At 41.2% G+C, this 14,049-nt stretch overlaps 1 protein-coding gene across 1 annotated transcript; it reads left to right on the top strand.

Moving 5' to 3' along the window:
• The first annotated feature begins 13,370 nt into the window (after positions 1 to 13,370).
• LOC119625374 (small integral membrane protein 30) lies at positions 13,371 to 13,546 on the top strand. The gene is given in 2 exon segments (XM_038002241.2): positions 13,371 to 13,392; positions 13,395 to 13,546. Coding segments are annotated over 2 exon segments (174 nt in total).
• Positions 13,547 to 14,049: the final 503 nt, after the last annotated feature.

The raw sequence follows: 14,049 nt of genomic DNA on the forward strand, positions 1-14,049 counted from the left end.
TGAATAGTGGCCAAGGAAAGGGCATCATTGCACCCAATTAAAACTGGGCATTGCTCTGAAATTCCGGAGGCATCAGACTTTGTTTTTCACATTCAGATCTGGCTAAGAATGAATAAATGATGATCAAAACATTCACTTAGCACTCACTATGGTCTAGGTGGGATGCCTGGCATATTCACTTTGTTTTTTTAAAATGTTTAAGATGGCCAGGCATGGTGGCTCACACCTGTAATCCCAGCACTTTGGGAGGCCGAGGCAGGCAGATCACCTGAGGTTGAGTTTGAGACCAGCCTGGCCAACATGGTGAAACCCCGTCTCTACTAAAAATACAAAAATTGCCAGGCATGGTGGTGGGCGCCTGTAATCCCAGCTACTCAGGAGGCTGAGGCAGGAGAATCGCTTGAACCTGGGAGGCGGAGATTGCAGTGAGCTGACATTGTGCCACTGCACTCCAGCCCGGGCGATAGAGAGTGAGACTCAGTCTCAAACAAACAAGCAAACAAAAATGCTTAAGAGTAGTGCCATGCTTCAGTGCCACATCCGTTGAGCATTTATACTGAGAGGTGGTCCTTACCTTGAGGACAATGGTATTATAAATATTAAATTATATTAGCCATGGTGGAGATCACAGTTACTCAAAAAAGTTCTACTCCTAATGGAGCCTATAATTTAAAAAAGATGATCACACTGGTAACTGGTAAGGTTTTGAGAAAGACATTTTGATCATCACCCATTTGTCAAAATTTTATTTCTGAGTGGCAAGCCAGTTCCTTGTTCCTTAGTAGGCTGGTAAACATATCAGGTGTTAGGGTAAATAAGTTAAAATAGGAAGTACATGTCCTTTTTTTTTTTTTTTTAAACAGAGGCTCTGTTGCACAGGCTGGCAGTGGTGTGATCTTGGCTTACTGCAACCTCTGCCTCCCAGGTTCAAGTGATTCTCCTGTCTCAGCCTCTCGAGTACCTGGGACTACAGGCACATGCCACTATGCCCGGCTAATTTTTGTATTTTCAGTAGAGATTGGGTTTCACCATGTTGGCCAGGCTGGTCTCAAACTCCTGACCTCAAGTGATCTGCCTGCCTCGGGCTCGCAAAGTGCTGGGATTACAGGTGTGAGCCACAGTGCCTGTTTTTTTTTTTTCCAGTACAGACAGGCGTTTTGTCCTGTTGGCCAGGCTGGTCTCTAACTCCTGGCTTCAAGTGATCCCTCACCTCAGCCTCCCAAAGTGTTGGGATGATAGGCATGAGCCTCTGTGCCCTGTTTGTGCATGTACTTTTCAAGAAATGTGAAAGGACACATGAAGATATTAGTGCATTTCTTCATTTATTTATTATACTTTCATTGAATGTATAGTAAATGTTGATGTTGTGTTAGATCACTGGGATTTAGACATCAGGAATCTCTGGAAGATAAGATTGAAAAAATATAAAACTGCTTAATCAGAGAAACAATGGTGGTGATCACTGGTTCATTCAAATATTTAGAAGATATTGACTGAGAACCTACTAAGCGTCAGGTCTGGAGAGCTTGTTTGGAGGGCTCATCAATGATGGAAAGCTTCTGAAACTTCTCGGCTAGAATGTCCTTGTTCATCTGGGACCATCCTATTTGACAGAAAGAATGGAAGAGACACTCGAGGAGTAAAGAGAGAGGAAAGGGACATCCCCATGTCTATTTAGCTCAGCCAGGTCAACCCTGGTGAGCGCTAGGATGAAATGTCATAGCCATACTTACCTCTTGTCTTACCATGTGCCAGGCTGGGTGCTGATCCAGTGATGGCCAAGATGAATAAGACACAGATCCTGCCCTGAAGCAATTCACAGTCTAGTGCAGAATGGTAGCATAAGCAGCAAATTATAATCAAGAGTGATGTACACTATGGGAGAAGAGTGAACTTTGGTGGCATAAAGGGAGGGATGGCTTATTCAACCTGTTGGGGCTTGTCACAGAGAGCTTCACAGGGCAACACAATCCTTGAGTTGGGTCTAGAAGATAAGCAGAGAGATGGGGGAGAGTACATTCTAGTTTGAGGAAACAACATAAGCAATTATTCTGAGATAAGAAACACTAAGATGGTCACAGAATTTCAAGGAGTTCAGTGTGATTGCCCTGCAGGAAGCTGGTTGGAGGACTGGAACTGTAGAGAGAAATATGTACCTGTCAAGAAGGTCCTTGTATAACATGCAGAGAAATATGGATTTTAACTAGGCTTCTAGTTTCTCAAGCTGGAGGGCCTGAGGGTTCCTGAAGCCGCAGAATAAACAAGCACCTTTCTGCAGGATCAATTTTGCTTGAAGACTTGGGGAAATGTTATTTTTACTTCAAAACAAAAATGGATATATGATAGAGTAGAATGCAAAATTGCCAAAAATAAGAAGAAAAACAGTGACTTAAAAAGAAATTTCATGCTGAGGGTGGGACCTTTCAGATCCTGCTCTTCTGAGCCCTCCCAAACCTCCAGTTTCACTCTTGCATTAGGAGTACTTAAATAGAGGAGTTCTGTTAACATTAAAGGAAGGGTAGTTGCTGGACTTCCAAGCTTCTGGATGAGTCTGGCTGAGAAAATAGTCGTCATGGCTTTCGGGACAGTCAATTTGAAAACTCCGATGTGAGCTCTCTAGAGAAAAGATTATAATCTCAGCTATACAAGCAGCAAGGAGGAAGAGATGCAGGTGTGGAGGCTGGCGATTTTGTCTCAGGACCATCTGTGAAAATACTTGAAAGAAATCCTAAGGCAGAGTAAGCACATGTTTGAGGGGGTGCTTCTATCAACAAAATTGTCCATTGTTCACCTCAGCTAGAAAGCTGCTCCGAATTCTCCCCTGTGAGATTCCTTCCTTATGGCTAAAACATGGTATCCCAAGCACCTGATTTTTAAATGACAACACTCCCAGGAGATGCAATGTGGTTGGCCATTAATAGTTTAATGAACTATTACACAAGTTTAACAGACCATTGGTTCTGTCTGCACTGGGAGTTCTGGACCCTTGTTGGCTGGGAAAGGGAGGTGCCTGGCAGGATATTGAAAAGGATAAAGCAAAGATGCAAGACTTCTACTGCTTTGTAATTATGTCAAGATTTGACGACGAGAAGAAACTCCAAAGTGATTATAGGGATATTATTGGTGACTAGGACTCAAGGAGGAGATCAATATAACAGTGATGGCACTTGGCCTTTGGTCCGTCTCCTGGGACTGAGAGGAAAGGGCATAATATGATGAGAGGGAAAGAGAGATACTGGAAAGGGAGGAGAAAGAAGAATGAAGCTGCACAGAAAGTGTGGGGAGGAAAAATGTGTGATGGGAAGAGAGAGAGGCCGGAAAGGCTGCTGGAGAGTCAGTAACCTCAGTGGTGGCAGAGCTGGAGTCAAGCAGAAAGAATAGGCCATTACCCTACTCATTTCCACCCACTCATGCCCACCCCTCTTCCCTTCTGTACGAATCTAAATAATCAAGATCTCTAGGCTATATGCAACTATTGTACAAATTGGAAAAGTATGCCCTCTCTGGGCAGGCATAACACCTTGAGTAAATGGCTACACAATCAAAAGGCTGTGTAGCAAAACATCTTTTCCCTCAGGCAGAGGTGGAGTGGGGTCTGGATAGTTGTTAGCCCTCACTTCCTGGCTGGGCACCTTTGTTCATTACACAAACTGTGCACCCTTACATGGCAGCTCTATCTATAATCTCATCATAGTAATTTGATCATTGCTGCATTTTGAAAAATAATGGCCTAAATTGGTGAGAATCTTGACATCTAAGATTCCAAATGTTGATGTCTTTATTATCCTTATACTGCTTGGGGTGGGGAATCCTGGATAAAATATTGGTCCAAATACAGTTTTGTTTGCTTTTATCTTGTATGGAAAAAGTAGAAGGGATGTCCAGAATCTGGCAAAGGACAGGAAGGTAAAACCAAAGAATACACATGCAAATGACCATGAAGCTGACGTGAGGAAATTGGCTAGGACCACAAGCATCAACAAGACCAGAGAGACTGACTGACTCGACAAAAAGTTAAACAACGTCAAACTGCCTGACATTAATGCAGCTCTTCTACTTTCTTAGAATTTCCCATGTGTAATGTGTCAATGATTTTCACTTAGCCCATTCCAGACTGAAAGTTGGAACATGTGGCGCCATCTTCATTTGACAATTGGATAAACAGAAGTACAAAGCTTTGGTTGTATAGGAACAAAGAATATGTACAGGAAAAGTGGGCATCTCCATTTCTGTGCTGCTCCTTTCTAATTCCAACTTCTTTCCAAATCTATGACATTTTTGTTTTATCTGCAAAGAACCTATTTCCCCCCGAACACTAACGGAAAACTCTTTTGGAGATTTGTCAAGGTTGAAAAGCCATTCTATTAAAAGATCTGATATTTGGTTTGTGAACTGTCTACTAATGTTTTGTCTGGAAGCTTGGGCTTCAGCTTCACCCTTACAGCTCTTCTTCCTTTACTCAATGCCTTCTTCAGATATTTCCCTTGAAACTTAATTCATATCTCAAAGCTATCCTATCCCTCAGGAGGAGAAACATGAAGAGATTTCTGTGTTCTGAAAGTCGACTAGGATATCCATATTCTTCTACTCAAAACTGGGTAGCATGAGGAATTGCAAATTTTAAATGCTGTTTTCACAAGGAACTGAAGCTGAATCTGAGTTGCCTCAGAACAAAGAGAGAAGTTAAATATTGCATTAAACTTCAAGATGAGAGACAGAAAAAGAAAATAACTATTGGATTTTAAAAATGAATTTCCCTTCCGAACTCCAGAAAAGCATACGCTCTGAAAAGCATATACTTTTCTATTGAACGTGACTTCCAGGGCTCGTTCATCTCTAGGACTTGAAAGCTGAGGCTTTAGGAAAAAGAAGGAGGGAAGGAGGGTCAGGAGAGGAGTCTCTGAAGAAGCAGCCAGAATCTTGGCACATTATTGATAATTTGTAAGAGAGTGTTCAACAAAGGCATTCTATTGTTTAAAAACCATTTCCTTTAATGGGATGTTAGCAGAAAGTAGAATAGTAAAGTAAAAGCACTAAAACTGTACCAATTTTCTCCAAATGCTATTGATCAGAAAGTGTGTTTGAATTACAGTCACTTATTTAGCTGTAAATTGTCTGTGAACCGTAATTGATTCTTAGTTAAGTTGACAGCAAGTAGAATTTCAGTACGTGCAAATTTACTTCTGTATACCTTTTTCCCAATTGCAACTCATGTTGAGGATAACGGGACAAGGCCAGCATTAGGGCTAGGCCTAGGAAATGGAGATGAACTGGGAGGCAGGGCAGAAGCAGTGGTTTGCCCAAGATGGCTTCAGAGGGATAAAGGAAGAGGAAGAAAGAAAACCCGGGCTTAACCTAGAAATGTACCGCATCTTTGTGAAGATGGAGGAAGTGGGACAGGCTGTGTGTATAAAGGGTTGCTGGCAGGTGCTTGGGTTGAAATCATGGTTAGAGGAACTAAAGTCTTAACCTTGGGTTTTAGGGAGATAATTTACTATCTAAATTAAATTATGGTTACCACCACAGTTATTCTAGTGACTGCGTTTCTGTGCGAAACACTCTGATATGGAAGACAGTGATAACATCAGAGATGCATTCACTGTTTACATGGGCAGGGTGCGCTCTGAGGGCTCTGGGGTAGGCTCTGTGATTCCTGAAGCTGAAGATACAAGTGCTGGCCACAGCACTGTGAAGCTGAGCTTGGCCAAAGGGAAGCTCTCCCTCACTGCCAGCTACGGATTTCTTCAGTCTGCTGCAGAGCTCACTGCTGCCCCTTGTGGACAAGTGGTCCATGGAGCTTCTGGAAGAGTCAGTGGGTGAGGCTGGGAGTGATGTTGGGCAGGATGGGTCCAGCTGACTGGGCACATTTGTCTTCATGTTTATGGGATCCTTCTGTTCATTTGCTCCTGATGTGCCCTTTTAGTGACATCCAACTACCTATGGGGTGGCAGCTGTAATACTTGTGCACCTGGCAAGAAATATTTGATAAGCTAAAGCTAAATTCCAAAATTCCTTCTGATTATTATAGGAATTTCAATAATACATTTGTCAATGCAAGGAAAGGAAAACCATTTAGGTTAAAGACGTAAGCTCAAATTTCAAATTGAAATATCTGAAAATATTTTATTTGGGTTTCATTCAAATTTGATACCCTGTTTTTTTCTCATAACTGTATTTTTTTTTTTAACCAAGCCCCATATGGATATCCACAAACACCTTCTAGTTCATCCTATGTTTTTTTCTCTGTGCTAGGACATAAAAGGTTTAAAAACAGTTGGCTAGGGGACTAGATATAGATATACAAAAAAAAAAAAAAAAAAAAAAAAAACTCCAACAAAGCAAAATTTAAAAAAACCCAGAAAACCTCTTTGTGTTTGGTTGCCATCTGCAATAAAGCAAGGCATACACTAAAGCATCTAATGAATATTCAGGAAAGGGAGATCCTGAAAAACGTTTAGCAAGCAAAGGATGGAAAATGGAATTAATTATATAGTAACCTGTTATTACTAATTTAATATGTTTGAAATGCCATTAACATTATCTTCATTTGGTTTGCTGTATTTATTGTTTCATATTAGTGAACATAAAAATATTTATATGCATTTACATAGTAACCATTTTACTATCTATATGTATCCCATAACATTATGTTGTATGCCTTAAGTATATATAATCACATTTATTTTTAAGGCTGGGTACACTGGCTTACGCCTGTAATCATAGCACTTTGAAAGGCCAAAGTGGGCAGATCACTTGAGCTCAGGAGTTTGAGATCAGCCTGGGTCACATGGCGAAACCCTGTCTCTATAAAAAGTACAGAAACATTAGCTGGGCGTGGTGGCAGGCCCCTGTAGTCCAGCTACTTGTGGGGGCTGACGCAGGAGGATTACTTGACCCCTAGAGGTTGAGGTTTCAGTGAGCTGAGATTGTGCCACTGTACTCCAGCCTGGGTGACAAAGTGAGACCCTGTCTCAAAAAAAAAAAAAAAAAAAAAAAAAAAAGGCATCTACTCTAAGATACATATTCATTACAAAGAGAAAAATTACAACTTTATAGTGGAGAAAGCTGGTTGACACAGCGACTAAGGTTAACATCGCCAGCAATAAGGTTGGGTACCAACATCATAAGACCCCCCCAGAACCATGCTCTGAGAAGGGCTGAAAATGCATGCACTCCCTCTAATTATGAAAAAGTATCAGACAAAAAAATTGAAGAAAAATCTACAAAATAACTGGCCAGTACTCTTAAAAAATGTCAAGTTTCATTAAAGACAGGGAAAGATGAGTTGCTATCACAGATGAGAGGGGACTAAGGAGACATGACAAGTAATGCAAAGTGAAATTCTTGGATTGGATCCCAGAAGAGAAAAATAATATTAGTGGCAAACTGATGAAATTTACATAAAATCTATATTTTAAATTTATTTTTATTTACTTATTTTTCAAGACAGGGTCTCTTTCTGTCACCCAGGTTACAGTGTGGTGACCCGATCTCGGCTCACTGCAACCTCCACCTCCTGGGTTCAAGCGATTCTCCCACCTTAGCCTCCCAAGCAGGTGGAATTACAGGTGTGTGCCACACACCTGTAACAGGAGCACCCGGCTCCTGTTTTTATTTTTAAAAAATCAGTAAAGAAAGCCAATTAAGCTACTTATATGTTCCTTAATCAAAGTCTCCTGTGACGTATTCTTCCTTGACTTTCAGTCTCATTAAACATTTATCTAACGTAATTTTTCTATGCTTATTAGAGCAGAAAATGAATCTTGTGCAAATCAGCTTTTTGCCCTTTTACTTAGTCTCAAGAAGACTCAGAAGCAAGCATAGGGCCTAATTCAATGCCTTTCCAGGTGAAGAAAGTCTAGCTGTTAGTGGATTTCCAGATTTCAACTGCCTCTGAATTCTTGGTGACCATGTTACCCCATTCATTGTTACTCCATGGTGGGCTTTCCTAATGCCGACGAGCCTTCCCTGAGTAGAGGACATGTTCTTCTAGCCAGATTGGCCTGCTCCCAGGCCCCAGCTGGTTCCCCACCCCAGTGTCTGTTCCATGCCAGGGGCCATGTTCCTGTCTGTTTAGGCCCAACCCATCTAGAGGTCACTTGACATGCTGAGTGAGAAAAAGCCAGCTGGTGTGGCTTGAATGTGTGAGGGCAGGCAGAGGTACTTACATAGGATTTTCACATAGCTTTTATCCCAACTACAAAGAGAAAGGAAATGCCACTGTTCTACCGCCTCACACTTGTGTCAGGCGAGGCCTCAGTAACAGCTGTCTCAGCACTGACTGAGTGGTTAAGTTAAATATTAAAAGCCAGTGCCCTCATACAAAGGCTGGGATGTAACAAAAGCTCATCAAGAGTTTTGCCTAGGTCATTCTTGGGCCTTAAAGCATGACAAAATAATGAAGGAATTCTTACTAGGACCCATTTAGGGATAAACAAGTTTTATTGTGGGTCTGAAGAAACTCCCCAGGCCTCCACAAACAAGTTTATTGGGGGTCTGAAAGAACTCCCCAAACCTCTGTGATTTAGCAGGAGGCAAGATAAGGGTAATCACCACAGCACCTGGACCCATTTAGATTAAGTAAATTTACTGAGGCTCCAGGGAAAGCTCTTCAGGACTCAGACCTTAGTTACAGATTAAAAGAAGTTAATCACATATGTCTTTAGATGAATGCATACTTGCATGTAGACATACAGCTTAGAAGGTATATCAGTTCTGGAAAACTTTGTAATTTTGAGTTGGTCTGACGATAATTTCCAGGTCTTCTCCCTGTAATGGGTTACAGAAATAAAAACTCTCTTCTTCCCCAGTTCATCTGCATCTCGTTATTGGGCTGCGAAAAATAGCAGCCCGACCCTCAGTTTGGTCCAGGAACACACTGACAGTCTGTTCATAGCCAGAGAATGACCATAAATAGTTCTAAAAGTAACTTTGATAAGCAGGATTTAATGATTATAATTATAATACTTGGCTGCAAATAATGGGGACCAATTACTGGTTAAGAAAATCCCACTTTGGGAGGCCAAGGCAGCTGGATCACTTGAGCCCAGAAGTTCGAGACCAGTCTGAGCAACATGGTGAAATCCCATCTCTACAAACAAAGGTACAAAAGTTATACAAGAATGGTGGCTTGTGCCTATAGTCCCAGCTACCCAGGAGGCTGAGGAGGGAGGCGGAGGTTGGGGTGAGCTGTGATTACACTACTGCACTCCAGTCTGGGCTACAGAGTGAGTGAGACCCCGTTTCATAAATAAATAAATAAATAGATAAATAAAAAAAGACAGAAAAGAAAAGAAAGAAAATCCTTGATGCCATTTCAGCTCTGATAGTGACTCTTTCTGTGGTGGTGGGAAATTGGTGGCCTGACTCATTTTTCCCAGATGGATAAATGGACGCTACATTAATGATTCCAAATTCAACTGGAGAATAGAAGGCAGGATTTCCTGTTCCTTTAGGGAATAGAGAGGTCTTACCTTTAGATATGTGCTTCCTAATAAAAAAAATCATATATTTATCCAAGACTTTAAACATGACAGATGTACTGAACGTTAGATCCAGTGAATTGAATCCCAGTGCTTGAGCCCAAGTTTATGTATACTTTAAAACTCCACAGTTGTTTCTAATATGCGTCACTGATTGAGAACTGCTGTGCCAGATGATTATCAAAACCCTGTTTAATTCGGCATAAGATCTCAAATAAGAATGGGGACTGGTGACATCTATTTTTGCTTTTGAAATTGCTTTCCCTAAGGTCTTAATTTTGAAGCACTGCCTGAAAATCCTGTATTTTGCATTTCTTTTCCCTTTAACTCTTGAATAAACATCTTGAACTGAGCATCAGCAAAAAGAAGCAATGATGATTATTGTCTTTAGTCCCTGGAGTTTTGCCTTCACTTAAATTAGAGGAATTTCCTGATAGATTCATTTGTTATGTCACTTCACATTTTTATGTGAGGGAAGTTGGTTGTGGGGTTCTTCTCAGTGTCCAATCTTTTCCATAGGACAAAGGCAATAAAAATCACCAGCACAAAAAACAACTCCATGAAGCTACAGCACAGTGAAAATGTTGTCTTTAATCTTTCTCTTGGCCAAATTCAAATGTTTATTGTCTGTGTATTCTTTACTCAAAATAGAGAGAAGGTGTTCTACTTAGTCCTATGCCATCATCGTTCCATTACTTAGAAGTATCGAAGAAAGCCTGGATGACAGTTTTAAGTCAGAGAGATAGATGTTAGTGTGGCTCCGAAAGAATTTAATTTCCTGATCCAGGAATTAAACATATGGAAGTCATTTGCTCAGACTATCTGTTCTCTCCATGTGTTGACTTAAATGTAAGCACATTATTGAGTTTCCTACACCTTTTATAGAAGCAATAGATGCCAGTATCCATTAGAGGAGAAATGCTGTTTTGGATAAATTCAGGAATGCTCTCACCAAGAGGTTCATGTACATTTCCCTTCTTACAGATAGGTAGAACCATGTGACCACTTTTGGCCAATGAGCTGTGAGCGAAAGTGACTTGTCACTTCAGGGCTGGTATGAGTTCTCTTTGCCTCCCATAGGCACTGAGGATGTTCAGCTAATAGCGCCTGCAGAAGCTTGGGTCCCCAAGGGACTACATGCAGCAGGGCTCCCCACCTGCAATGGACACGTAATGTGAGTGAAAAATTAACCTCTGTTCTATTGAGCCACTGAGATTGCAGTATAGCCTGCCCAGACTTGACCAGTGCAGGCATTAAGAAGTATCAAAAAACATCCCAATACAGGGGCTCCCTTGCTATGTTTTCTTCACAATGATCCGTGTTTGGAAGATCAAAGTCAAACTTGTGGGGAGAGGCATGGATGGGAGCAAGTATACAATTTATTTCACAGACTTTTTGGCCAGAGTTTTTTGATGCTTAATTAGAGAATAGCTACTTATTCAGAAATGTTAAAACTATTTTACAAATGTGTTGTATGTCCTTTGTTGATCATTCTTAACGTTTCTTGGTAATAGCAGTCTCCATTATGTCCTTAGAAGTGGCTGGAGTGAGGAGGGCATGGTGGCTCACGCCTGTAATCCCAGCACTTTGGGAGGTTGAGGTATGTGGATTACTTGAGCCTAGGAGTTTGAGACCAGCCTGGGCAACAGGGAGAAACCTTATTTCTACAAAAAATACAAAAATTAACTGGGCTGGTGGTGAACACCTATAGTCCCAGCTACTCTTGGGGCTGAGGTGGGAGGATCACGTGAGCCCAGGAGGTCGAGGCTACAATGACCCATGTTCACACCACTGCACTCAAGCCTGGGTGACAAAGTGAGATGCTGTCTAAAAAAACAAAAACAAACAAAAAAAGAAGTTGTTGGGGTATTTTGTTGACCAGAGCCTGGAGGAAAAATTGACCTGGCGGTGCTTGGTGCCAGTCTGGCTTCTACTTTCTCCTTTTGGCAACACCCATGATACTTTACTACCTCAGGAAATCCAGAAGGGCTGAGTACCTCACACTCAGCTTCTGAGAAACTGCTTAAGCTTCCACACCCTCAGGACTACAGTTACAAAGACCTGCTAGGCTGGGGGAGGAGTTCTCTCCAGCTTTGCTCTGGTGAATAATACCTTCAGAGCTTTTATGCCAGTCCAGGACCTTTAGCTACAGAAATTAATATACACCTTTCAACAATCCCTGCCTTCAATCTGCTTATAATCTACCTGAGGAAAAGGACATAAAAACAAGGGTAGAATAACAAAACGAGTGAATAAGTACAGAGAAATAAATGAGTGGTCAAAAAAGAAAGCAGTGGAGATTCCTACTCAAAACTGACTTCAGGCTGAGGGAAAGGAAAATATGACCTATGTCTGAAGTGATAAGTCAACTTTTGACAGATGGAGGTGGACATACAGACAAGTGGAATGGTATGCAGAAGGGCATGGAATGGTTATGCAGGAAGACTGGAATAAAGCAAGACCTGGGAGAAGTTGGGGAAAAGCCTGGAAAGATAGGTTGGGAGAAATGCCCCACAAGTGTTCCCAAAGCTGGAAGAGTTTACAGTGTTGCTCGGCATGCTGTTAGCATTGCTGTAAACACACAAGTTAAGGGCAAGATTCTTGCCAAGAGAATTACTGTGCATATTGAGCACATTAAGCACTCTAAGAACTGAAATAGCTTCCTGAAATGCGTGAAGGAAAATGATCAGAAAAAGAAGGAAGCCAAAGAGAAAGGTACCTGGGTTCAACTGAAGCGCCAGCCTGTTCCACCAAGAGAAGCACACTTTGTGAGAACCAATGGGAAGGAGCCTGAGCTGCTGGAAGCTGTTCCCTAAGGATTCATGGCGTAATAGGGGTTAAGAAAAATAAAAGACCTCTGGACTGTAAAAATGTTTCTCTTCATTGAGTAGAGAAGTGTGGTGTATCCTTCCCCAAATAAATATTTAAAGCAAATTTTAATTCTGTCCTAATTCATTGTGTAATGTCTTTACTATTCAAATTTAATATATTTCTTGCTGAAAGATATGAGGTGGCAACAAATTACTCAATTGGTTAGAAATTGGCCAGGTATTATTTATGAAATGTTTGTGCTGGTTTGAAGATAGTCCCTCTAAATCATCATGGAAGAAATAAAATAATTTCCAAAAAAAAAAAAAAAAAAAAAAAGATAGGTTAGGAGCAGACTGTGGAAAGCACTGGATACTGGACTAAGGATCTAGAACTTTTAGCTTTTAGATAATTGTCAGTATCTAGCCATGATTTATTTATTTATTTATTTATTTAAGACAGAGTCTTGTTCTGTTGCCCAGGCTGGAGTACAGTGGTGTGATCCCCACTCATTGCAACCTCTGCCTCCCTGGTTTAAGTGATTCTCCTAGCCTCAGCCTCCTGAGTAGCTGAGATTACAGGAGCCCACCACCACACCCAGTTAATTTTTTTTTTTTGTATTTTTAGTAGGTACAGGGTTTCGCCATTTTGGCCATGCTGGTCTCGACCTCCTGACCTCTGGTAATCTACCCACCTCGGCCTCCCAAAGTGCTGGTATTACAGGCATGAGGCACCACTCTGGCCTCATTTTTTTAAGCATGGAGAGTATCATAATCCTAGTGGCGCTTAAGTAGCAGTAGTCTGTCCCCAGGAGCAAGGTTCATTGGAGGGGAAGGACTTGGAGGTGAGGATACTTTCAAGGCAGACTGGTCATGTGTGGAGATGGGGGGAGATAAGGAGGTTGTGATTACAAAAGGGGGTGCAAAGTGGGTTCCTGTAATGGCTGCCTCCTGGAAGGCAGTGTCACAAGGAACCTCTTAGTCTCAGCATCTAGAGCTCCAGGAGGGAAAAATTTCAAGTCAGATAGAATTCTATATATACCATTTCTTTGGAACCTTCAGCCCTCAAGATTCCAACATCATGACCTGAGTTTCAACACAGCTGACTTAGTCCTCATGTCACTATTTTGGTGCTGCCTGTGTGAAGCAGTAGAAGCCTGTGATGCAGTCGCTGTCTTGTTAGGTGTGGTTCTCAGCGTTACAGGCATTCTTGCTTGCTTGGGGGTATATGCACGAAAGAGAAATGGACAGATGTGACTTTGAAGGGCCTACTGAATCATGCCTCACCGGGAAAGGCTTTGTGCTATTGAGGCTAAACCTGAACTTTCGTGAAAGTTTCCAGGAAGAATCAGCAAATAGGGGAGTTTTATATTTTTCATTGTTTCCATGAAATGGGAAAAACAAAAAAAATTTTCTTTACAACAAATAATGCACAGAAAAACGCAGCCTATGATTTGTATTTGCTGGTTAGAAAGGAGGTCAAGGAAGTAAGATGTTGAAATTTATATAAGTAATATTTCATAGTTTTAAAATTCTCAAAGCATATGAAATAGGAAGAAGGAAGTTCTTGCCCAGAATCCTAGAAAATCACCAGTATTCAGTTATAATCACCACTTCTTGAATCATTGAGGAGTCTTTTCTCCATATTTTTATTTGATTTTTGTTTTGTTATCTCCCAAGTTAATATTGTATTTAGATATCAAATAGTCAAAAAGGGAAACTTTTATCTCTGGGGAAGAAACATTTAGAAAAATGTATTC

This window comes from Chlorocebus sabaeus, chromosome 13 (assembly GCF_047675955.1).
Source record: "Chlorocebus sabaeus isolate Y175 chromosome 13, mChlSab1.0.hap1, whole genome shotgun sequence".
Classification (NCBI taxonomy): domain Eukaryota; kingdom Metazoa; phylum Chordata; class Mammalia; order Primates; family Cercopithecidae; genus Chlorocebus; species Chlorocebus sabaeus.